This window comes from Abramis brama (assembly GCF_963993115.1).
Source record: "Abramis brama genome assembly, chromosome: 24".
In the NCBI taxonomy this organism is placed as follows: Eukaryota; Metazoa; Chordata; class Actinopteri; order Cypriniformes; family Leuciscidae; genus Abramis; species Abramis brama.
Window position 1 is genome coordinate 4,474,710 of NC_139986.1, and position 27,693 is coordinate 4,502,402.

Below are 27,693 nucleotides of genomic sequence, written 5' to 3' on the forward strand. Positions count from 1 at the left end.
TCCAGATCTGTCTACTGACGAACAAGCCGATGGCCGTTGTGCTATTTTATTTGCCGAACATAATGACTTATCTTCCAAACTAGACTCCAGACCCAGCCGAGCGGGCCCATTTAGCTGCAGATAATGCACTCTGGGAAGACGCGTATGCAAATATGACATTACAGGAGGCTTTTCTATGCTGCAATCTGCTACATCGAGGAAGACATTTAAAGTCTTCGCTGCCGCACAATGATTCCTCCAACGCCAGACCAGACTGAAATGATAATGCAGATTCTTTATGAACCGAGAATTGAAATTTGAAAAGTTATTTTCTAGGTGTAAAATTGTGCTTCTGTGAGAAAATGTGTTGTTTGCCTAAAGCTCTAACTGGAGCTCAGGTTCAACAAGTGCAAAGCATTCTTGACAACCTCTCTAATCTGTTGAGTGGCACAGAAAATAACAAGACTTTTCCTGTGAGAAAGCAAGCAAATGTCGTGTTTAGAATAATGCACTTACAAGACAATGAACAGTACAAGACTGATGAACAGTAAATCACTGTAGAAGCTCCTTTCTGCCTCAGAGTAAAACAAAATAGGTAATTGTGACCTAATATATTAAACTTATGCCTTTATTTCTTGTCATTTTGACTTTATATTTCCCACTTGTGACTTAATGTCTCACAATTGCAACATTGTTTCTTGTAATTGCAACTTTACCGCAATGTGACTTGTGTCGCAATGTAATTTTATATCTCACAAATGTGACTTTATAACTCACAATGACTCTTTACATATATCATAATGCAACTTTAAATCTTAAAATATTTTCTCGTAATCACGACTTCACAACTCACAGAGTGACTTTTATTGCAATGTTACTTTATATCTCACGATTTCGTTGATGACAATATCACTTTTTTTACAACTTTTCCCCCTATTAATTGTGACCCTGTGTCTTCATATCTTACAATGTGACTTTATTTTTTAAACTTTAAATTTAAACAGGCTTCATTGACACATTGTCCAAAGTATAGCAACAAGACTTAAACATTATGCATGATTATTTAGCTCCTGTCATGACCATGTCAAGTAAAACAAAACAAAAAACGTTGACTTTGAATACATTTTGGCATAAAAGACTACGAAAATAATATTGCATGTTATAGTTTAAATTTATATTAAATGCAATTAGCTGAACTTTAGTGCTTTTTGACACTTCATTTTTACATGTAATTTCTAATTACTTATATTGTCTTTGAAATATGGTTAATAAATGCACTACTGAATGAGGATTTATGGTGACCTAAAAAACACTAGAACGTCATTTCTATTAAAACTTGTATGTCAGGTATTTCAATACATTTGTGATTACACAAATGTAACGATAAAGTTGCAATAAAGTACATTTAAAATATATAATCTTTAAATATAATATCGAATATCACGCTACAGTTAAAATTAAAATCAATTACTTCACATGTTCTTTACTACACTGAACAAAATTATAAACGCAATGCTTTTGCTTCCATTTTTCATGAGCTGAACTCAAAGATCTAAGACTTTTTCTATGTACACAAAAGGCCTATTTCTTTCAAATATTGTTCACAAATCTATCTAAATCTGTGTTAGTGAGCACTTCTCCTTTGCCGAGATAATCCATCCACCTCACAGGTGTGGCATATCAAGTTGCTGATTAGACAGCATGATTATTGCACAGGTGTGCCTTAGGCTGGCCACAATAAAAGGCCACTCTAAAATGTGCAGTTTTACTGTATTGATACAAGTCATCTAAAAGCGTGTCCTTTACCTGAGGTGTAACTCTAGTTGGGAGTACAGGAACCGCAGAAGGGCTCGTCTAGTCGTGATTTCGGCATGGCAGTCGTTGACCACCAGGCCCTGGTCACTGATATATTCTCCGTTAATGCATTTCGTGCCGGTTGATAGCGCCACCACCTGGGCCTGTCTTAGATCCACACCTGATGAGCACAAACACATATAGTCATCATATTGCAGCCTAATAATATTGGATCTAACAGCAGACTTACTGTGAGTAAGTGTTGTCACAAATGTAATATGTGAAGAGCCATTAGCAGAGGTCATTTACATTTACAGTCGGGACAGAATTAATGGCACCCCTGGTAAATATGATCAAAAATGGCTGTAAAAAAAATAAATCTGACCACCACTGTACCTGTAGATGTCTGAAAGGGATAGTTCACCCAAAAACGGAAATCCTGTCATCATTTACTCGCCCTCATGTTGTTCCAAACCTGAATGAGTTTCTTTCTTCTGGTAACCAGACAGTTGACGGTAGACATATTTGTTTCTCCATACTATCAATGGCTACCGTCAACTTCTTCTTTAGTGTTCAACAGAAGACAGAAACTCATACAGGTTTGGAACAACATGAGGGCGAGTAAATGATGACAGAATTTTCATCTTAGGGTGAACTATCCCCTTAAAGATACAGTAACCTAAAACCACCTGTTTAATTCTAAACTTTTGACAATATTTTTCAGATGTTCTTTTTCCTAAATAAATGAATACTTTTCCCCCAATGAAATGGGACTTCTTTTGTACGCGATGATGTCATGACAAGGATCAGAGAGAAAACGCTCCAGATTTGATGCAAGAAAAGGACACGACTGTTTAAAACACAACTATAAATTCTGCTGTGGTCCACAGTAAAAGCTGTTCTTTTGCTGATGTTCTCTACACAAAGAATGAGTAACTGGTCATCAGTGTACAAAGCTTTCCTGTGACATTTTCATCAGCCACAGCAAGACGAAACCCACAACCCCGGCACAAAGCGTGTCCACCTGCCACGTCCGGCTGTACCTGTCCCACAGCTGCGCGACCCGATACGGAGGATTTCTGCACTGAGAACAGCTCAAGCGTGTGAGCCGATGTCTCAGCATGCTTAACCATAAAGCTCTGTGTGCTGGAAAAAATATATATCTCCCCATCGCTTCAAAAATGTAGTGTTCAGTGCCTCATGCAGACCTGCAGGCTAGAGGCAACATATGAGCTTTTATCAGTCGGGACCCAGACGGAATTGCACACCGTGGCCCGGCCGCCACCAGCCTGGCAATAACAATAATAAAAACTAATATTGAGGTGGGGTTAAAGGCATAGCCTTTGAAATCCATTCTTCCACCTTTCACTGCCTGCTGAACCGAGAGAGTGTGAGAGAGGAGAGGCCGTGGGAAGAGGAGAAATAGATGAAACGCAGGCCAGAAGAAAAGAGAGACTGGGTCCAAATGAGTCATAACTGCAGATCGAAGCGGTCAATAGCTCATTTTTTTCATACTTGTAAAATATATGGTTCATGGGACATTCTAACTGTGAAAAACTACATGTATCCAGATAAAATATGAGTCACTAAGGTTAGTTCACTGAGAAATTAAACTTATTCTCAACCTCATATACGATTTATTTTATTCTGGAGAACAAAAAGAGTCTTGCAATCATGTGGTGCAACCATTAAAATAAAAAGCAAGAACATATTTTCTTAAACTGTGAATACATGTGAGTGTACATGTCTTAATCATTCATTTTCAAGGTTTCAATTTATTTTTATTATTTTTATTTTTTTAATAAAAAACGGCAAATTATCTGTTATTTTAAGAGACTTCAGTCAGCAGGTGTCTGTATGTTTCTGCATACCAATTATGAAATTAATGAAATGTGTGTATATATATAAATTTAAAAATGTGTGTGTGTGTATATATATATATACACACACACACACAAATATATACATATTTTTACAGAAACAAATAATTGTATTCAGCAAGGACAAATTAAATTAAATTAGAAGACATTTATAATGTTTCAAGTGATTATCTGAACTGTTTATTCATCAAAGAATCCTGAACATTTTTTATCATGGTTTTTAAAAAAAAAAATTGAAGCAACACAACCGTTTTCAACATTAATAATCAGAAATGTTTCTTGAGCAGCAAATCAGCATATTAAAATGATTTCTGAAGGATCATGTGACACTGAAGACTGGAGTAATGATGCTGAAAATTCAGCTTTGCATATGATACATATGCAATATATATATATATATATATATATATATATATATATATATATATATATATATATATATATATACACACATACATATGATATATATTACAAAATATGTGGATTGTCATTTTTATAGAAAAGGGTACTATTAACATTCTTCAAAACATAAAATTTTCTTTTGTGTGAACCATCTAACATATTCCTAATAAATCAAGCATTACATCATATTTTTGACAGTCATGACAGCATTACTGTTGCATGTGACGAGCATTGAGGGAAAAGAGATTCCTGGAACTCCAGGGAAAATAAATCCTCGAGGAAAACAGTGCAGCCGTCCAGCAATAAACCATTACAATGAGTTATGTTCTACTGTTCGCACACTATTAGATGAACTCAACCTTTCCATCCATCAAAGACCGTCTCAAATGTTCCTCTGAATGCTAAAGCCAGCTGGTTCTGCCCGGTCTTCTCCTGCCTTACCTGATCTATCCCAGCATGCATTGGTACAGAGCACAGCAGGGTCGCAGCATGCCCAGGGTTTGTGTTCAGGCATCTTTATTCAACAATCCCCAACAGCAAAAACACTTTCTAGAAAAAATTAAAGTTAAAAGGCCCAAAGCACCACACCCTCCAAGTCTGTTCTCTCCATGCTGTTCCATTTAATGATAGTTTAGATCAATCTGGTGATGGCAGAGAGAAATAAAAGAGAGTGTGTAGTAATTTCTCTCTGTACCGGCATGAAATTGTTGTAAAGGCTCTTCTCTCGGTGTGTGGGGGTGGAAAGGCCTGTGGGCACTGCTGCTTTTAGAAGAGCAATAATCATCAACATCTCTGAGAAAGCACATTGTGCCAGTGAAGTGGGTACAAAGGCAAACAGCCTGGATGTGAACATGACTGGCGCTGTCTTTACCCTTCAGTAGACCGCTGTGTGAAGAAGAGGAACGAGAGCAGCACAGTATCAAAGGCAGGTGTGCCGAAAGACATGCACTATACTGGGAACAACTCACCTTATTGTCAAAAAATATGAATTTGCTGAAAAAGTTTTAGATTTAACCCTGTAAGAGGTGATATGAAATAATAGTCCATTTTAAATGGAACAGTTTATTGATTCTTTAGACAAAGAATTTTTTGATGAGAATAATATTTGATACATCAGTCTTTTATGGCTAACATAGAATAAAGCAGTAAGCCCCGTGTAGCCGTGATTTACAGTGAATTTTGAACAGCTAAGAGGCGTTGTAGGCACAATGCAGAGCGGAGGGCCTAAACCTCCTTAGCCGTTCTAAATTCACTGTAAATCACGGCTTTACCGCGCTTATCACTTTTATAAAACGGTTGTTCCACATACTTGGCAAGGTTTCATAAAATAAACACACAGACACAAAAATGTAATTGCACTTCGGTAATGTAGTTCTTCAGAAGCCAAAGTTACTTTTAAAAGTAATGCATTACAATATTGCATTACTCCCAAAAAAATTATAATAATAATTGCGTTAGTTACTTTTTATAGAAAGTTTATAAATTCAAAAGTATTAAAATTTAAATATAAGTTATAAATTTGTTTCATTACTTTGCATTACTTTTTTTTTACCTTGGCCGGGCTTGCTTTTTTGCTTTTTAATAACAACAAAAAAGTTATATTTTTGGAAATAAATTAAATGAATAATCCTCAGGCTGAAGGAAATGCTAATTCACGCCTTTACAGTAGAGGGCGCAGCTCAAACTAACTTTTCAGCTGTTCAGCCATTCTGGATCGCAGAAGAATAGGATGCAGGAGAAGAATGCTCAACACGATGGGTACTTCTCAACATAGATATCATATATAAAGCCTAGATGTCTCGTGCGCGCTGCTGGCCAATGGAGGTCGACGTCCGCACGTGGCGGCCATCTTGCCACAGTGTGCTCGCTCACTCGTTTAATGGTGCATATACTTTTAAATAACCATAACTTGCTCAATTTTCGACCGATTTTCAAACGGTTTGGTTTGTTATAAACGTCAGAGATGTAGTTATGACACTGCATACATACACTGCATACATATGAATAATTATAACATACATGTTCAAGCATTCGGAATTATAGCCACGTTAATAACGTTTGTAAGAAACCAAACCGTTTGTAAATCCGCCAAGATTTCAGCGAGATAAGAGGATTTGTGTGCGTGCTGATCACTCACCTTAATGCACAGCTTCACTGTGACAAGATGGCCGAACGGTGATGCCGGAAGTGACTGCGCCATAAGACATCTAGCGTTTATATATGATATCTATGCTTCTCAATATCCCTCCTCGTCTCCTCTCTCCTCCGTCCTCCATCCTATGACCCGGAAACCAATCGAGCTCAGCCATCTTGAAGGACATCTCAATTCTCTAATTGCACCGCGAGGAGTCGAGGATCGTGGAGTGAGGAGGCTTCCCGAGGAGTTATGAGCGAGGATACACAGGTGTATCCTATGCGAAAGAGTTTTATCGAATAGCGTGACGCACGTATAAATTCTCCTCCCCTTCACATCGGTCACAATAATTGTAATTTATACTTTACCTTTGCAGCTTAACCATGCAATCTATGATAATATGGATCTCACACTCGAGGAGGAAAAACAGCTACATTTTATTCAGAAGCCCAAATGGAGTAAAAATATGCTATTTGGAGCAGATGTTGTTATTTATTTGGTCAAAAGTAAGATGAAATTCTGATGTTTGTAATGTAAATCAGAGTAAAACAGATACAAATCATTAAATCAGTTGTCACTATTTCTCCCAATAGTATTATTCTCTAATAGTTATATACTATTACTCTTAGTAAGATGATATTAAAATGCTTGGTTTTATGATCAAACTCAGAGTTTTAAACCATACAATGCAAAGCAATACAATGATGATTGAGTCAAATAAATGTTCCTCAAATGCCTGATGGATCATATTTGTTATATTTTAACAAGATTTAAAAGAAAAGAAAGAAAAGTAATGTACATCAATGAGATTTTATATATTGTTTATATATTGTAATACATTAATTGATATAGTATACAATTGATTTTATAAATACAGACTACAAAAATACAATTGTAAACTTTATCTATGAAAAAGCAACAATAAATGTTCTAATAATCTTAACTAATGTTCTAAGGCCTCTAACCTTCACCAAATTGCACCCGATTCATAAAAAGTGTCATATCCAGTGATAATCAGCGAGTGGAAAGCGAGGACTCCACTGAAGACACTCTTCATCAGCACATGGGTCACTCTAGTGGAGGTCTGTCAGGGGAAGCCCATGTGCTGATATGAGCTTAATAAGCATCATTAACCCCACATTTTCTAAATGAGTTTTGTTTCGCACAACAAGGAAAGAAAGAATGCAGTTCATCAGCTTCTTTATGAGGCCATCAAATCATAAGGAATCATTAGATGGGTTTTTATGCGTACTCTGCTTTGGGAGGTCTAACTACCATATTGGATTGGATGGGCACAGTATATTTTGGTTAAAAAAAACTATGCAGAAAGCGATTATTACTGAAAATTGATGAATTTGCATTAAACGTATTTTCTCCAGGGGTAAAGCAAATGGCCGAGGTCATCATCTACCAAGTCATTTACATGCCATTAGGAATAAAGAGGCTCATGAATTGATCCTTTACAAGTTGGTCTTGCATGTTCAAATGTTTGAATATCAAATGAGGTCAAAATGGTGTACATCATCACCATTTAACAAATTCCAGAGATAATTCCCACCGCAAGGAAACCTTTGAGCAAATGTGGCACGCTTATATAAAATGATATGATTAGAGAATGAGCTTTATCTACAAAAACAGACTAAATAAATTGTATTATCACTGTTAAATATTGAATCTGGCTTGCTGACAAACATTATTAAATGTGTTAATTTTCTATAATGGTTCCAAATTTGTTGACTGCATTTCCATATTATTCCACCATGTTTCCTCTGAATAATGACGTTTGAAATGATTGGAACATCAAGGCTAGCATAAGTACACATTCGACGTTGCATTTACATGAATATCTAGGATTTGTGAAACTGGCGAATGCTGAATGGGGAATAAAATGCAATTTTGTCGTGATGCCACATAACAAGAAAACTTTCCAGACCCTTTTTCCAGCATAGAAATCAGTCTTTCCACTTCTGAATTGCTCTAAACACAATCATCTGTTCTCCAAATGTGGAAGCAGACATGATTGGTTCCCTTTACCAGCCTAACTGTGCATCTGATGTTCAAAACCCAGTCTCCCAGCATCCGTACTGTGCCTGGCTGAAATACGATTACGCACCATCTGATTCAAGCGGTGTCTGTTTCTTTTACGTTACCAGATGAAATAATCCAATAAGAGTCTTGTGAGAAGCACTCTCGCTCAGGTTATGACTCCCTCTGCGAAAGTCCCGCGGTTCAAAGTTGGACCCGCATTAATATTCCACCGGTGCCCGTGCCAGTCTAAAAGATTCAATAGATGCTCAAAGAGCAGTGAACAGAACCCCTAGTGTTTCTGTCAAGTTTGCGTGTCTGCTCGCCTGCCACAAATTCTTGGGCTCCGACGTCTGGATCTTTGAAGATAACAGTCTTAATAAACATGCTCTGCAATTACTGTGAGGCAGACGGAGCTGAGAGAAGGAGAGAAAGAGAGAGACAGAGCAGCGAGGACAGGGATTAGGTCAGATCTCACTGAAGTCTAAATTGATGAGCTGTGGTCTTCAAAAGAAAAACTTGATACTGATCCTGCAATGACTCCTGAAAGCCTGCAGCTGTGTCTTACACAAACACACTGAAACATCGCGCCAACCTTTCCCTGCTAGTCAACTAAGCTGTTTAAACTCATCATGGGATATATATACTGTATATACTAGCAACAATAAACCATTAAATACCACTATTGTTTATACTTGGGGTTGATGATTTAAACCACCAACCATAAATATTAAATCCCTCCGGTTTCTGCAATTAATCGCGATCAGGGTTTGACATTAACCCTGTGTATTTCAATTGTACTCTTTTAAAAAGGCATCTGAAATAATAAACTAAGTGCAATGCAGTGTTGTCAAAAATATAGATTTTTCAATACTGATATACTGAAATATCTGAAACGCTCCCAATACTCATTTTCCACAGAATAGACACAGGATACCAGCTGTTCTTTCTCTCTCTCTCATCTCTCCGTCAGTGAGTTACACACAAACCCGCCTCCACTCACTCACTCGTTTCATTTGCTCCGGATGAATATTGTTGCTGTTACAGGGCTTGAATTTCAGTGTGGGATTGCGCGTATTGCACATAATTTTACTCAGTCCTGCAGATTTCGTACTCACACCAAAAGTGCGGCACATAAAGCCGCCTTTTTCACTGCTTATTGCGGTTAAACGGTCAAATACACACAAAATAATATCAAAATGCCGGTCTTGGCGAGTATTCACATAAACAAGTTATGTTTTAAATGAACGTAAACAGTTGAGAAAGAAAACGCATGTGTAACAGTGTAATGGGTCCATGTGTCAGATCTTAAAGTGACAGCAGCCTAATATTCCTGCTGACAAATTATGAGATAATATTAAAAAATATCTATATGGCAGTTTTTCCCTATGGTATCGATGTCCAAATTCTGGCCAATGAAAATGCTGAGTGGCTAGTAACTTTAGAAAACCCCTTGCCACAGTGGCTGGTGAGTAAAAAGGTTAATGTCAAACCCTGATCGTGATTAATGGCAAAAACCTTACCACTTGTAATCATAAATACATTTTCACACAGATTATCCAAATGAAAGTGGAAACCACATAAAAACAGTGTTTTAAATATTTGATATTTGTTTAATGGCATCTTTTTTACAAATCACTTTGAATGAAGGCCAGTTTCACTGATACTAATATTGATACGGATGCCTCTAAAAATAAGGTAAAATTAGTAATTATAGCAATTCAATATTACCGTACTAAAGCCAGGCCTAAACTGTTAATTGTTATATTGTTTTTATTGATTATTTATTACCAATTACAGAACTTTTAATTCAAGTGAAATTAAACAATATTAAAAACAAAAAAAACATTATATATATATATTTTTTTTGCATTTAGCTTTTGTATAGTGTGTTAAACTAGTTAAACAGCAAGCATTAATAGCAGAAATGAATGTGTTATTTTCCCCACTACTACTATATATTAAACATTGGCAACTTCTCCCACACCATTAGTTACATGGACTGAATCATTGTGATTTTCATCTGGTGGATGAACTCAGAACACCCCAGTAAGCACCTACTACAACACACTAGCAACAACCTAAAAATGCCTTTTCAACAAACACATTGCAACACACCAATAACCACGTCTAGTGTTGTAGCTTTGCACATGCAACCACACATTTTCTTCAGAGAATGTACAATTCAAAAGTTATCTAAAATGAAAGCTGTCAGTGTCCATATAAAAGTGCAAAAAAGAGGACTGTTTATAAACAGGTTTCCCAAACACTTTCCCCCAGTCTGCTATTGGTCAGACTACACACACCGAACCTATGCCATTGGTTGAGCTGTTGCTATAGTCAAGCTGATTGGATGCTTAAACTAATAACAATGTTTTGATAGTGCCACAGAGCCACAGTGCTTGCACCTTAATGAATGACTTATGGTTGATGCAGAATATAAATCTGGGATGAGGGAAAGTATTTTAACTTATTAAAACATACACACACATCACCTTTAATATTGTTCTAAAACAACAACAACCACCCAAGACCTGCATTGCCTGTAAATCATTTAGTTTATTCTTTGACTGCTCTTTGAATACTTTTTCTGATTTATGTGCATCTTTGTGTGTTGATTTTTCACAGGTGATAAAGTACTAAATATTTAATACAAAGCTCCACACTCAGAGGATACACAGAGACTTAGAGGTGCTTTCTTTCCCCTTATTGAACTTCTTAAATAATTCACAGGCCGATTGAAATGATGCCATACCTCTGGTCATGACGATGCCCGCTAGGCCTTTGTGACGCGCGTGCAGAAGCGAGGAGCAGCCGGCCAGCTCTGTGTATTTCTCTCGCACCAGGTGGAATATTGCATCAGCAAACTCCTGCAATACACAACAGGTTCTTGGTAAGTTTGATTTCTTATTAAAAAATATGTTCATATGGATGATATTTTGGTGTTCTGTTCATGTAGCATATTGCACTGCACAATACTGAAAACATTTAGTAGTATCTTCCAAAAATGTTTTTAATTTGCAAACATCAATTTTCAAGATTATCTCCAGTTTATCTAAACTCAGATGTAAATGCATTTGAAAACAATTATTAATTCCATGAAAAAATAAAATAAAAATTCCATATCTGAAACAAGTTTAAATTGCACAAAAAACCCCCCAAAAAAACATTTAAATTCTTTCATGTTTTCAAAGTATATTTTATACATCAAAAATCTATATGTAATAAAAAAGATATCAACAAAAGTTTTATGACATGTCTAAATATTTTAATGTACTGTTAAGTATTAATAAAATTAAATGTTAATATCTGACCATATTATTTGCTACGGCAATGTTACTGCTACAACATTTTGATTAGAAATAACATGACTTTATTCAGACAGGATATTGCATAATAAGAGATTTTAACGGGCCATAAATCATATATATATGAAGCATATTTAATTGCAAATCAATTAAATTCAGCGAATAGATTTGCTATTCCATGATCACACAATGACTTTGCCCATAGCTTTTTTTCCCCCCATCACACCAACACGGTGACCCAATTAATTTGTGTCAAAACATCGGCCATCAATAGAGTAATTGGAAGGCGAAGAGACCACAGGCGTGCTCATAGTCAGACGTTTATCTGAGACACTTTCGCTAATGGAACAGCGTGATTAGTTTGGTGGCGTCTCAAATGGACCATCTGTCCATCGCTCTGAGCTCAGGGTTGATGCCGCCAGGCTGAAAAATAACCTGGACCCTGTGTTTGCATTCAACAGACGGGCTTCGGCCCAATCCTGCCCTGTACAGCTGTTCCCGAACCTGTGCGGTTAGACTTTTCATACCAAGTCCACAACTGATGCTATTATGTTGCTGTGGCAATTAGTGGCTTATGGAGGCAAACACATTTTCATACAGTACATACACACACAGATGCACCTCTTTACTGAGGATGTTCACAGTATGTAGCGCTGATGAACTGATTGAAACACAACAGGAATGAGCCTGCTTATGGACCCTTTACAGGGCTTGAATGACTACTGTCATGACAACTCTCGAAGTGTTTGGCATGGTAATGGATATGACAATGTTGATATGTTTTGGCGGAATAGATCTACTATGCTGCTACTGCAGAGTACGGGATTTGCTACTGCCAATACACACACGACACGGTGCTGTGAGCAAGACATTGACAAGCCGCTGCTGTATAATATAGCGTACATGAAATAACCGTAGCAGATCCATACAGGTGGAGCTGGGGAAGGTGGAGGGTTTCTGAAAGAGCGCTGCACTGCTATAGCAAATGCTGAGCGAGTATTTAAAGGTTGAGAAGCGATCTCATTGGCTACTGATACAGCAGGAACCAATCAGCTGTGCCCTAAAGAGAATGCCTTGGCTACGGTTTCGTTCCAATGAACTGCAGTAGCCAAGGCGACATCTATGTATATATCTATACCCGCCCGCGCCGTCAGATCATTTGGACGTGTGCTGTTTTCAAGAGATAACAACGATATAAATACTGTTCGTTTTCTCACACAAACCGCTCGTTTCGTGTCTTAGGCCATCAATGTGTACTTATGATGGGGAATTGTTTCATTTGGACGATGGGGAATTGTTTTAATTTGGACTCTGTGCTTGTGTTTTGAGACAGTGACCATCGACCTGCATTATATGACTGACAGACAAGAACGGTTTGACCTAAAAATATCAAAATTGAAACTACTGCGGAAACAAAGACACCTACATCTTGGATGCCCTTGAGGTAAGCTAAAACATATCAAAAATTAATTTCAAAGTGAACTATCCCTTTAAGGACCTGTCAGCCTGTGCAATCTAGAGTTTCATGACAGAACTTTGTATTTAGCAGAAAAACACAAAAATATACATGCTATTTTATATGTATTTATATGTAAATAGACACTCACTGATACATATCAATGCATGGCCAACTGTATTTTAATTATGAAAAAAAGAAAATACATCTATGAAATCTGTATTTTATGAATTCAAGCAAACAAATCCGTAAAAACTTGAATTATCTGAAGTTTGTATAATATGAAATGTATATTTGTAATGTATAAGTTTACATTTAAATTATAGATGTAATTTTTTTTGTTTTGTTTTAGAAACAGTCCATTGTGGTATATGTAAGCTACATGAATGAAAACTAATGTATACTAATTAGATCACACTGAAAAACACCATATATTGCCCTACAAATGCAAAACACAGTAATACCAACACCAGAACTGATAAAAAATTGCTTCTTTTGTATTTAATTTTACTTTTAATTGGTTTTATATTCATTTTCATACTCCATTTGGGGAATTAAATGATTAAAGGTGATATGTGTAATGTTTTTATGTTCAAATATTTCTATCTCAGTTTAATGTTCAGTGACAACTGTAAGAAAACCAATACCAATGTATTTCAGTTGTATGCAGCAACAAAACTCTCTGGAAATGTGCCATACTGTATCACCTAATCATATGAACAAAATTATGGTGTCATCATTAATGTGGTTTGCTAGCTAGCAGTGCTCCTTTAGCTTGAGCTTGCCAAGCCGGCAGACATATTTAAATGCCTCTCAGTGGTAATTAAACACTAATCCCAATGTCACCTTAATAAAACATCTTTTATTGGTGACATTAAAAGGATTAAGAGGGATGCCCAACATTTCCACACCTCAAAGACAGAGGCGTGAGCTATCGTTGGACTGATGCCCGAGTTCAGTGCCTTCATGATCCAACATTCACCTCTCGTGAGAAGGAATTAGGGCCGACTGGAAAAACAGCTACATTTTTACATTTTCTGCAAATCGTGCTGTCATTATACTAGCGTCAACTGAATGGTTACCAGCGTGTTGCTATGTAGTTTCTTAGGACTAGTTTCTTATCGATCGTGTCTGTAGTAATGGGACAAAGTTTAATACTACTTTAATAACAAAGAGAACACAACCCTCAGCACTGGCAATTTCATGGGAATTAAGTGGCTTCTGTCTACATGCCAACAGCACATTATAAGCTTTTAAATTTCACATACTTGTCTCAACTTGAACCATTAATGGCAATCAAATCCTTTGATTCCTTTTGAAGATATGCCACAATAATTAAGTCTTTTGCATAAATCTGTATTCACAAATCTGAAGGGGAAAAAAGGGAAATCTCTTGCAGGTAATGGACTGAAATTAGTTATCAAAGGCAGAAATAAACTATTTAGAGCACTCAAAAGGGACTCTAATACCTTGAAAGTGTCCATGAAAAGGAAGGAAAAAATCAAAAGCAGAAAAATTGTGATTTAGTCTCTGGCACATTGCTAGAGAATTTGTGTTGAATGTTAATCAGGCAAAGAATAAGACGGCTCTGTCAAATCAGAGGAAAAATTGCAATCCAACTCCTTTCAGTTTGCAAGGTGTGGATCATGTGACAAGACAAAAACAGCATCTTGTGATGTGCGGAGGTTCTTTCTGTCGTCTAGGAAGAACAAACACAATAATAAAATGCATCACAATATGACACACTGCATTACTGCTATATTTAGCTTTACCATGGTGTTCCACCTCTTGTAACTGTAGTAATAATTGCATTATCACTCAACCTGTGAGGTTTCTCTGCTCTTGTACAGTATTATGCAAAATAATAATAAAAAAATTATAGAATATCAAGGTTCCTAAACATCAACTGCCAATAATTTCACACGTATCAAGTATATCTTGCCTAAACCTCACACTTCAGCTTTGAAGCAGATGTTAAAACAAAACGTATTACTTCAAAACGGTTGAAAATCGGCAGATACATGGGCTTAGGTAAAGGTGTAGTTATAATTAGCAAGGTTATATTACAAATAACACATTTTATCAGGTTTCATTACAACTCTCTTTCCAGAATTCGTGTTTCCAATGTAGAATGTCAGAAGCACTGCTGCCGTCATCTCCCCTCAGAAGTCAATATTGTGCCAGGAACACAAATGTCAACAGGGAAATTTTCTCGACTGATCCCTGACCCAGAAGTCTGTCCCTTGGGGGCGTCTTGCTGACAAAAGGGTCCTGGCAATGCATGCTTTTCTCTACAGGGAAATGGACTAGAGAATTCGGCTGCCTGCTTTCAGACTCAGGTGAGCAGACAGCAAGAGCGTTGGGATTTTGCTCTACTACAGTATGAGAACTTGTCAAGACGTGTGCACCCTATTTAGCGACTGACTTTACTTGCTAAAAATTCTTGATGACCTTTGTTTTTTTACAAAAGTTAAAAGCCCCAAATATCATAATGATTAAATGATTTAAATGAAATGATTTAAAGGGTTAGTTCACTCAGAAATGAAAATTATCCCATAATTTACTCACCCTCCAGCCATCCTAGGTGTATATGGCTTTCTTCATTCAGCCAAACACAATCAGAGTTATATTAAAAAAATATCCTTGCTCTTCCAAGCTTTATAATGGGAGTGAATTGTAACTGAAATTTTGAAGTCCAAAAAAGTGCATCCATCCATCCATCCATCCATCCATCCATCCGGCTCCAGGGGGTTTACAAAGGACTTCAAAATTGAAGCGATGCGTTTTTGTGAGAAAAATATCCATAAATATAACTTTATAAACTGTAGCTTCCGGTTCACGAGTTCCAGCGTATGACGTAGGATGTAGGAGTAGCGTAAGCTTAGCTGAGAGTAGACGCCTCTCCGGTTCAAACTAACAGGGCTGGGCATCAAACTCAAGCTCCTCCCATATTTCTCTTTAAACCGGTTCTTTAATTTTGCTCTATCCTCTGCACTTCCACGTTCGTCAATACGTCATGTGTCAGGTCAGATGTCACTCTTAGCCGGAACTCGACTCCAGAAGCCATGAATGTACAGAATGTACACTCATGATGTACAGATGTCCAGATGTGCAGAAGCCAGTGATTTTAGTTTATAAAATTATAAATATTTTTCTTTTTTACAAAAAAAACCGCATCGCTTCAGAAGGCCTTTATTAACCCACTGGAGTCATATGGATTACTTTTATGATGGATGGATGCACTTTTTTGGGCTTCAAAATCTCATTTACTATTCACTCCCATTATAAAACTTGGAAGAGCCAGGATATTATTTAATATAACTCCGACTGTGTTTGGCTGAATGAAGGATGGCTTGAGGGTGAGTAAATTATGTTATAATTTAATTTTTTGGGTGAACTAACCCTTTAATGCATTTCATAAAATGCAGACTCAGTGAAGACCAATACATAAGCATAAGTTACATACAATTATGTGCAGCTATAAAAAGACAACACCAACAGTTATTGAAAAATGAAGCAATTTGACATAATTATTAAATTAGCCCTTTATATCATTATGTTTTTATTGTACACACCATGCCAATAAATCTCAACATCTTTCAAACTCTAATTAACACTCCCACAATTAACGACTTCCATTGCATGACGTGAGAATCATATATTTTCTAGCAGGACGAGACGACTCTGTGCTTTACAATCTCCAGCTTGAGAGAATCCAATCATATGACGGCGCGTAAGGGCCATCTCTCGAGAACCCCCCACCCCCCCGGCTTATCAGGGCCCAACAGAGCAGCCGTGCCTGCAAAGAAATGGGGCCATGTCTTCTATTTCTTTATAGAGGTATTTAACAATTCATTCACAAAGTTTAATAGTGTCTTTCCATGGTTATATCATCCTCCGCCCTGCTGCCCAGGGTGGGTTCTTTGAAAATCAATATCCGTTGGAAGCCTGCCTCAGGAGCTTTGGAAAATCTCAAAGTGGCAGATACCCACAGTGCCACACATTTCACTCCTCTTTGTTCTCTGTTACCCATGCCATTAAACTCTCAGGTTCCATTTCTCGCCTTGGCTTTACAAGGAAGCCCACACTTTCATTTCTGTTTGCATTGTTTTACAGTTTGTTTTCCTTTCTTTCCACGCGAACAAAAAGGAGAAGTGGGAAAAGTGCTGACGAAGCCCCCGCCCTTCCAAAGTGAACTGTGTACCGCTTTGTGATGTCGCCTCAAACTGTGTCCAACCTTTTAGTGTGCAGAAGGTCCAGATGGCCCTGCAGCCTGCAAGACAGATTTTCAGCCGGCCACGCTTTCTGCTCTATCAGCGGGGAGCTGTCAGTCAGATCAGCCTGGCTGGGCCACCAGTGCTGTTAAAAACAATGCCTTTTCATCTATCAGTTGTAAGACTCCCTACGCCCCTTCAAAAAATAGCAGGAACAGAGAGCTTTGATTTGGGTCCTTCAACGATACGGAGGAGAGTTGGGTCACTTAACCCAAAGGGATGGACAATGCACCTGACCCCATTGCCTACAGGGATCATGACAAATTTGTGGCTTGGAACAATTGACCTCCACCATCAGGAAAGAGGTTATGGTGGAATGAGAAGACCTGATAAAGCAATGGCCTGATTTTTTTTTAGCTTACTTCGAAAATGAAATGTAAAATGTAAGCTAACTACTTTGAGATTTGAGGTCTATTAGGCTGGAAAAAAGAGAGCGACGAATCTACACATCAACGTCAAAGACAGACGTGCGTCTTTGACATGATGCTACAATTTTTATTTTATGTTTTATTTTTTTGTGTCTTGTGCTATGAGCACTGCATTTTTAAACTAGTGTCACAATATATCACAATACAAAAATGTAACAATATGCATCATGGATATAGGGACAATATGTATTGTGTATAGTTTACCAAAAATGAAAATTACTGTGTGTGAAAATAATTGACAGAGTTTTAGTGTCATTATATATCATTAAACTACTATCTATTACCTACCAATAAAAGTGGCCTATACATTATTTTAAATATCTCTAGTCAGTGAAAGAGTGCAAGCATATTCGTCTAAAATAATTCTGTTTTCAGCTTCAGAATCATGAATATTTTTATTCTGGTGTCACTATTGTCCTGTGAATTGGGTTACCAGCACTAAGTCCAAGCCTATTCATTTACACCCCCAATGTAATACCAAATTTATCATTTTAATTATAACCTTTTACCATTTGTCTTGGAGTATCGCAATAATATCGCATCGTGAGTTCAGTATCGTGATATGTATCGAATCGTGACATGAGGGTATCATAACACCCCTATAAAATGCTGTATCAAACTTTATGTTGTACTATAGCTATTTTTTACTGCCCTTACACCCTAGTGCTTTTTCTGTGAACTCAAGTCCTGCATTCAATTAATTTGGTTGCTGTTTGGTTGGAGAAACCAGCCAACCTCAGTTTACCCCCAAAGGAAAAGGGGTAATATGTTGAATGTTCATGTAGAATGTGAACTTGGGTTTGGACCAAGCAATCAGAATTGAAAACAGTCTTAGCATGATAAATGATTAAGTTACCAAATAAGCACGTACAACCAAACAAGTTAAAAAAAAGTTATTTTCCAGGCCATAACACAGATGCGCACTAACAAACCTGCAGTGAGGATTGTAATCATACTACAGATGGACTCATCATGCACTTCTGCAGCCGTATAAAACAGATGTTGTTCGGAAGTGTGTGCGCATGCGTGAAGCTAGGTTGGAGGGTTTGAAGCCCAATAACTGTCCTGCTCTAGTGAGGGCATCCGATCATAGAGACCTGGCAAACATATATGAAAGCAGCTTTCGGGATCAGTTCAATCTGTGCCACAGACTATCATGGCACCATGTTGGTTTTGCCCTGCATGGGTTTAATTCTCTCTCCATGTGCACTCAACCTGGTATTATCTGTGCGCCAAGAGGTGCCACGGTGCAATACACTGATCCTCCTGTGCCTGTACTCTTAAAATCTATGTGTCCACTCTGTTTCAGACATTAGGCAGTATACAGTGCCAATATGTATATAGCCTGGTTTCCATTGTGGAAAATGTGTAAAAAAAAAACCGAGGCCCCAGCTTGTTTTAAAGGCTCAGCATCAATCCCACCTGATTAACCCTCGTGTCAAGATAGAAAAGCACGGATAAGAGGCAAAATGGCTTAATAATGCCAGAGAGGGTGTAAAACACACATCAGGGCCTTTATACATAATGCATCAAATAAAGAGGACAGGGAAGAGGCTCCTTCAAAAGCATAACACGACCTGCCCCTCAGAATGAATTTGTGAGCGGGAGGGAGTTAGTGGGGAAGATTGAGACACAGAGGCGGTACGGGAAAATGAAGAGGAAAGATTGACGGCGAAAAGGGAAGAGTGTGATGTTCTCTTAATGAGCGCCTCTCGTGTGACCGTAAGGGCTTTTCACGCGTCACTCATTAATCCACTCCTGATTGTGAAGAGCCCTGCTAAGGGAAAGGCCACGGAAAACACTATCATCATTACTCCCAAAACAGCACGAATGCCTGGGTCGACATTTGGCAACGCTACGCAGTTTTGTTTTATATGCTGTTTAATGTTGATGATCGCGTTATTTTATGCTATCACTTGTTTCTGCTGCTTCTTCTGTGTTTTGATCAGGAGATTCTATACTCTTTCAGAAGATGTGTAATAGCGCCCTCTACAGTATAACAGTGAAACCACAGAAAGCTGGAAAATTGGCCCCAATGGTGGGGAAATAGTTAACACATCTTGAATATCAGCTAAAGCAAAAAAAGCTGAAGCAAAGCTTAAGAAAAAAAAAAACCTGACCAGAAGACCTCACTAACTGACTAGTTAATTGTTGGACAGTTGACAATATGCCCCCCCCAAAATTGCAGAAAACTATTTTTTATAATATATTTTTAAATATATTTTTATTGCTTGAAACTTTGTCGCTTCATACAGCAATTTGTTTTTAATGTGTAAAGAAAAATTACCTAATGCCCAACACTGAAGCATTAGGATGAGGCGTTAAACAGAATAGCATCCGAACAAATCAACCTACCAAAGGGAAAGCTAGCACGCACAACTTCAAAAATATTGCCTCGACAAGCACCTTCCATGTGCTACCAGAGATGAGACACGTTCAAACGCCCTGTGAAGTCGCATTTGCTGTCATGTTTGAGGGAGAACGTTCTGACCATCAACCAGAAACATCACAACTCTATCACTTCTGCTTCTCTTGAAGATACCAGAGCACCGCGCACCATCCCAGACATCACTTCAAACCCAGCCTGTTCCCTTTGAACAGACCCTCCATATCTGCTGCCAAACCTGGTAGCCAGCAAACCCTGCCTGAAATTACAAGGTTTAGAGAGTAAAAATATGACGTTTGAAACAATTTGAGACAATTTCAGCAATTACAGCTGTTGAGAAAAGGAAAGAGCAGTCATGTCGTTGTCTAACCCTTGGGTACAGCAAGAGCACCAAACCTTTTCATGGACTGCCCTTTCTGTCATGGTCCAATAATCTGGACACTCCTGAGCTCTGATCCCAGCCCTGCAAAAACCTTCCGGCGGGCCATATATCACTCGGTATTGATATAGTTCCACTACACTGCCACACCTGACATTTGATTCATAGCTTCAGGTGTTCTTTTTAAATTCTAAACAGTCAACAAGGAATCAAAGGAAAATGTCAAATGTGCGTTGTGCCGTGTTGGAGATTGGTAAAGCCAGATCGCCTCAAGTACGTTATTTGGTTGAAACGTACTGATGTGTGATGTAGCCCTCTGTCTTTGTGAGTGATTTTTTGAAATTCGGGATCACAGATACAGTTGGAAAGCAGAAGGATCCTGTTAACGCTGCACCTATATGCGATTAGTTGTGCAAAATCACACAACACAGTGTCAGGACATTCAAGTTTGCAGTGTGCACTAGTGTTGTAGACAAGACCGCCTAAACCGAGACCAAGTCGAGACCAAGACCAGAGTGTGTTGAGACCAAGACAAGACCGCCTAAACCGAGACCAAGTCGAGGCCAAGACCAGAGTGTGTTGAGACCAAGATAAGACCGCCTAAACCGAGACCAAGACCAGAGTGTGTTGAGACCAAGACAAGACCGCCTAAACCGAGACCAAGTCGAGGCCAAGACCAGAGTGTGTTGAGACCAAGACAAGACCGCCTAAACCGAGACCAAGTCGAGACCAAGACCAGAGTGTGTTGAGACCAAGACAAGACCGCCTAAACCGAGACCAAGTCGAGACCAAGACCAGAGTGTGTTGAGACCAAGACAAGACCGCCTAAACCGAGACCAAGACCAGAGTGTGTTGAGACCAAGACAAGACCGCCTAAACCGAGACCAAGACCAGAGTGTGTTGAGACCAAGACTTTGTGGGGGTTGAGACCAAGACCGGTCTCGAGTACTACAGCACTAGTGTATGCTGTCTATCTAAAATAGCACTACAACCCAGAAGCCTCCTGTGAATGAGACCAGACTGGCACAAACATTTGAAGAAAGTGAAATGGGAGGAAGAGGTTAAACAGACAAACTGAAAATGTACTGTATGCTTCTTTCACTCAATTACACTTCATAGTTGAGACATTCATAGACAGAATGCATTGTACTAACACAACAAGACAATGCTCTCAGAAACTCAAGCCCATGAACTTCCACGTTCCGCATCGTATCCGACATTTATTAAGCCTGCATATCAAAGCGTGGCCTCTCACGACACAGATTTCCTTCATTAGCCACTGCTTTGCCCGGGCCGCTTCACACTCGCTGTAGCGACATGCTAAGTCAATTACAGTATCACTACTTCTCGCTGTTTCTCTTCAAGTGGATCACCCAGGGACGTGTCATTGTTATGAGACGTAACCTTCGCATCCTAATACGCGCCTGTACAGCAGATGCTTTGATTTACAGCTCTGATCCGCAGTCCCAACGGCTTCACCTGTGATTGGAGTCGACGTGTAAAGCTAACTGCTAAGGTCAGACCTCACTAACCCACCCTCCAGCTCTCTCCGGGAGAGAGTTCTGCTTCTAACAAATGTTTTACAGTTCTGGTTAATGGCTCTGTGTGTGTGTGTGTGGTGATCAAGGAAGAAGAACAGGGAATTCTTTTGCAGACAGTGCATCGGCCTCCAAACTGTGCTCTGACACTTAAGACTGTCATTAGAGGCACTGTATAAAAATCGAAAAGTCCTAATTTGACATGGCAGTCACCGAGGCATGCACAGGGAGAGATGTCCACGTCCAAAATATCTTAATGGTCTTGTAGCTCTGTGAGCAATTTCACAAGTATCCCAGCAGAGGGAGCTGAAAGAAGCTCTCGGAGACTAAAAGCGCGCTGTCATTATTCATTTATCTGTCCGTGTGGGGGTACGTACACTAGTGTGATCTCCATTAGCAGAGGTGAGCTTTGAGAATGTCAGTGCTGCATATACTGAGTGACAGGGAAGCTCTGATTTAGAAATGCGGAAATGGAATTTTCCTGTTCATGTTGAGGTGGCGAGGCAAACCAGATTACCGCAAATGCTACACTGTACATGTCATAAAGTTGTTTGAAAGGCAAAAAGGGCTCAAAAGGATGCAGGCTAAAACAGTTTGACAGTTATTATAAATGTATTTATAGAATGAAAAAGCACAGATGACTTTACACAGTGGTCTAAAAAGCAGCACTGCTTCTTAGGTAAGTTCAACGGTGACGTTTATGGGTCGTTTCAAACCCATATGACTTTCTTCTGTGGAAAACTAAAGGAAATATTCTGAAGAAGAATTTATCTAAAAGGATAAAGAAAAAGAGCACAATAAAACAATATGACAACTATATACTTTTATATACAACTATATTCCAAGTTAAATGGGACATGACTACAAATAATTTTCTTAAAAATCTTTTGATCTTTTTTTTTTTTCAGTAAAAAAATTGGTAGAAGGAATAGCAATCGGTCCATTCAGTGAGAATTTGTGCCCATGACATACAAATTTGCGGCCACATTTGATTAATTATTTACTTTATATATTAGTAAAATTAATATAATAAAATTAATATTACTATGCAAGAAAATACTATACAATTTACTATACCAAAATCTTGATTTAATTTTATTCTTACCTTAAGCATACCTCAGTATTTTTTGTTTTAAATAATACTTTTTTGCTGGTACATTAGAGCAAAAAATAAAATTAAAAATATATTCTCAGACAACAAGTATTATCTATTTTGCTTTCAAGTAAATTACTTTGTTTTAAATATTTATTTTTACTGTTAAACAAGAAAAAACATGTTCAGTGAAAGCTGCATTTTTTTTTTCTTCTAATTTCTCTTTTCAGTCCCACAGAAGAAAGAAAATCAAATGGATTTGGAACGACATGAGAGTGAGTAAAAGATTTTCATTTTTTCGGGTGAACTATCCCTTATAAAATTCTTACAAAAGTTTAAAGAGTGAGTCATTATACCAGTACTGCCCATCTTCCTTAAACAATTAATGAATTCAAATGGAAGAGATGCTCTGTGAATCATATCAGCCATGCTCTGAATATCACAATGTTCTCTTAAAGTGAGTGCAAGCATTCTTGGTCAGGAATGAAGATTAAGCTCATAACAGCCGATTCATCTTGAATTACCAATTGGTATTCAAAGACGAGCACTTCCTGTGCCTCAGGAAATGACATAATGTGGAAGGTTGAAAGGTGACCCACTAATCCTCTCCTGTTTTTGCATCATCTCTGACATCTTTGATATGCTGCTCATGTCACTATGCAGAAGATAGATGGCGAACACAACTAAAAATACAACTGAATGAGGTCAAAGGCTCTTATGGGACCTGAATTCAGCAGCAAGTTAATGCACAATCATTTGCATCTGTTCCGAATACAGTGCGACGGCCTGCAGTCTGGAACAGTGGCACAGCAGAGCGAAAACTCAAAGAAACAGTCAATTATGAGCCCAAGACTTGTGCAATTTTTCATGCTGTGTTGAAGAACACAGTGTGGTAAATCAACAAGCTGCAAAAAAACACAATAAAGAGCAAAAAACTGAAAAAAAGGAGTTGCAAAATGCAACAAAAATACCAGAGAAATGACTAAACACGAGCCTTGCGCCTTGCACGCGCTGAATTATGACCCAACAGGCCGAGAGGACATTCTGCATGCCCATGCCCCGCAACCAATCTGACGCCTAATTAATCCTGAAGGTCTTTTAGTTCCAACCCCCTCTCTCGTCCTGTCTTTAGGTCCATTTCTTTTTACCTGCTCATTCCTCATGTGTCTATGCGTGATCAGTTCTAGCCTGTAGACAAACAGCACTCGCGCTTGCAGTGCTGTGCTAGGCCAGAGCCTAAAGGCATGTGTGTGTGTATGATGAAATAGGCATGTGTGAAAACAGCGGCCATTTGTTTTAATGTGATCCTTCGCACAGTTGTTTAATGAATGCATATCTCATGCTAGGTGTGTATGGGTGCATGGATTTCATAATTTATTTTAGGGATCAATCATGTGTAGGGTTAGGTTTAGGGGTAGGGATAGGACAGGAATGTTGTTCCAGTATCAACAATAGATATTGATCCAGGAACATGTCTTACTTGGCTAAATAACAGCGCCCTTAATTGCTCTGCCCCAAAATGCATGAACATGCAATGCAAGAGTGTATGTCTCTTACTCATAGCTGAAGCGAAGCAAAGTAATGCTTTGTGAAAAATAAAGAAGATGACAACGAATGACAAGGAAGAACAATAAATGAACATACAGTACACAAGAGTATATACAAGCAAGAGTTGATTGTTAGTCGCCAGCAGCACACCAGCTCCAAACAAACAATGACACTCAAAACTCCTGTAACTACAGCTAACAACTACAGATTGCTCCTCCCTCATCATGAGTGGACACACTCCCTACTGCTGATTGGCTCACACTCCCTACTGCTGATTGGCTCAGTCTCTCTCCTCCCCCATCATGAGTGGACACACCCCCTACTGCTGATTGGCTCACTCTCTCTCCTCCCCCATCATGAGTGGACACACCCCCTACCGCTGATTGGCACACTCTTTCTCCTCCCCTATTATGAATGGACACACCCCCTACTGCTGATTGGCTCAGTCTCTCTCCTCCCCCATCATGTGTGGACACACCCCCTACTGCTGATTGGCTCACTCTCTCTCCTCCCCCATCATGAGTGGACACACCCCCTACTGCTGATTGGCTCACTCTCTCTCCTCCCCCATCATGAATGGACACGCCCCCTTACTGCAGATTGGCTACAAGTGTGTTGTGGTGCTCGGTCCGATCCACTTTCAACAGCATTTCAACTGTTCAGAGATCTGATTGGATGAGCCACAATCGAAGCGGTTGTGAAATAGCCGGCATATGTACACCCGTGTACGGAGCCCCACACGTCAAGCAGGGAAAAAAAATGTATATTAAGTCCACGACTTACTAATATGACAGCAAGTTTAACTAATTTGTTCCCTCATTTTAAGCAAATCGTGCGCACAATATAATAATTTGTTCCCTCAATTTACTAAATCGTGGCCACATTGTAATAATTCGTTCTCTTGTTTTAATTAATCAAAACAAGGGAGCAAATTAATCAATCATGGCCATGATATTATAAAACAAGACAACAAATTCTTACTTCGTGGGAATTAATTCTTAATACATGGCCACGATATTTTTGTCCTTATGTCGTGTGCGGTGCTCCGTGAGCACAATCAATTCATCGGCTTAATGTAGTTACAGTAGCCTACAGTTAGGCTAAAGTATTATATTAATGTATGCAATAGTACATTTAATTATTTATTAAACATCAGTGCCATTTTACAAAGTCAATCAGCCAATCAATGCAAATTTCTGCTTCAACACCACCACTGTCAAAAAACGAATGCATGACCTCTCATTGCTCATGGGTTTATGTTACGGATAATGAGTGGTTTTCATATATATATATATATATATATTTTTTTATTTTTATTTATATTATATTATATTATATATATATTTTTATATTATATAATATATATATATATATATATATATATATATATATATATATATATATATATATATATATATATATATATATATATATATATAACATTATAAAGTCAGTTTTGTTAAAAACAAAAAGGCTTGAGGTTAGTGAGGGATACACACTGAAAGCACTGGGGTTGATTTCTCACGGGAACGCTGGCGAAATAGGAATTCAGTCTCCGTGGAGGCTAATGTGTGTGCTGTAAAAAGATAGGAGTAACTACGTCTACATGTACATACACAGTCTAACTAGGTGTTCGGATAGGTTCCTCTGGTCTCTTCTCTTCCACCTGGTTCAGTGAGATAACCCCCCGCCCACAGCCACACACACCCACACCCACACCCACACACACACACACACACACACACACACACACACACACACACACACACACACACACACACACACACACACACACACACACACACACAAACACTGTCTGTGATTTATCGGAGCCTGTTTGCTAGCTGAGTGTCTATGGCACAGTAATGAACTTGATTATGCTTTTAATGAAGTGTGAGCATATCATTTGGAGGTGATTATGAGCATGCGCTGATCACAGGAGAACGTCAGGTGTAGGAGATGATGAGTATTTGTGTGTGTGTGGATTTAAGACTGCCATCAATCCGGATGATTACAGGGGAAGAGGGAGGCAGTTGAGCGGAGTCAGACTCCAGCCTCAGCAACAGACCTTCAGACTCAGGGCTTTTCTATGTGGCAATGAAAGCATCAGGAGGTCAAATTAATTATTATATAAACTGTTTAATATTCCATTCATTTTATATGACCTTTAACAGTTTTTAACACTACTTAAAGTGCCTCCATTATGCTATTTTAAAGCTCCCTAATTTTGTTTTGGAGGTGTCCTACAATAGATTTACATGCATCCAAGGTCAAAAAACACTTTTTCATAATATAGATTGTAGCATTAGCTCTTTTCTCACAGTGTCTGAAACGGTTCGATAAAGGAACCGATCTCTCCTTTCTGAGAGCCTGCTCTGCTCTGATTGGTCAGATGGCTCAGTCTATTGTGATTGGTCGACCGCTTACAGCATGTGTCGGAAACAATATCTGGATTTCAGCTCTGGAGGCTTCCTCAATCCTCAGTTATGTACACACGATGATGTCGATTTTATCATATCAATTTGAGCAAGTCTGATGTTTGAACATTGGAAGAACTAGTTGATGAACTTTTCTCAGGACGTTTTCAAATCATTCGCAATAACCTCGCTGAGATTTGAAAAGCAGTCGTCAGTAAAATGACGGGAACACAACCGTTTAACCACTGACTCTTCACATTCTCATCCTTTGGAAGTGTTTATAAAGAGAATTTGCTTTTGCAGTGCAGAAAACAGCGTCTTCTCGACACAACATGAACCAGCTACAGTGTTTGAGGGTCAAAGTAGACATTGTTCACGAACAGCCAATGAAGACCATAGACTGCCATTATGCAAATTTCTTTCATACATGCATAGATATGTTACGAAAGTGAGAATGGAATTAATGACAACTTGTTTCAGGCAGATCAGAATTGAATCTTTCTTTTGGGACTCAATAACTTTATTAGTTCTTCACTTTGACACTACAATATTTAGAGAAATTGAGAAAAAGTTGACATTATTGACTTGTCTTCCTGTCATGCTGCAGAAAGTATCCAAATTATGTAAATGTTTTGGGTGTTTCGTTGTAAAT

General features: G+C 38.4%; 1 protein-coding gene across 1 annotated transcript in view; it reads right to left on the minus strand.

Annotated features, from left to right (window-relative positions):
* adarb2 (adenosine deaminase RNA specific B2 (inactive)) overlaps positions 1–27,693 on the minus strand; it is a 187,889-nt gene that overhangs the window by 18,629 nt on the left and 141,567 nt on the right. Inside the window, exons 4-5 of the mRNA XM_084102441.1 lie at positions 10,970–11,084; positions 1,786–1,954 (exon numbers count right to left, since the gene is read on the minus strand). Coding sequence (XP_083958567.1) covers positions 1,786–1,954; positions 10,970–11,084 — 284 coding nt within the window. The remainder of the gene's footprint in view (positions 1–1,785; positions 1,955–10,969; positions 11,085–27,693) is intronic.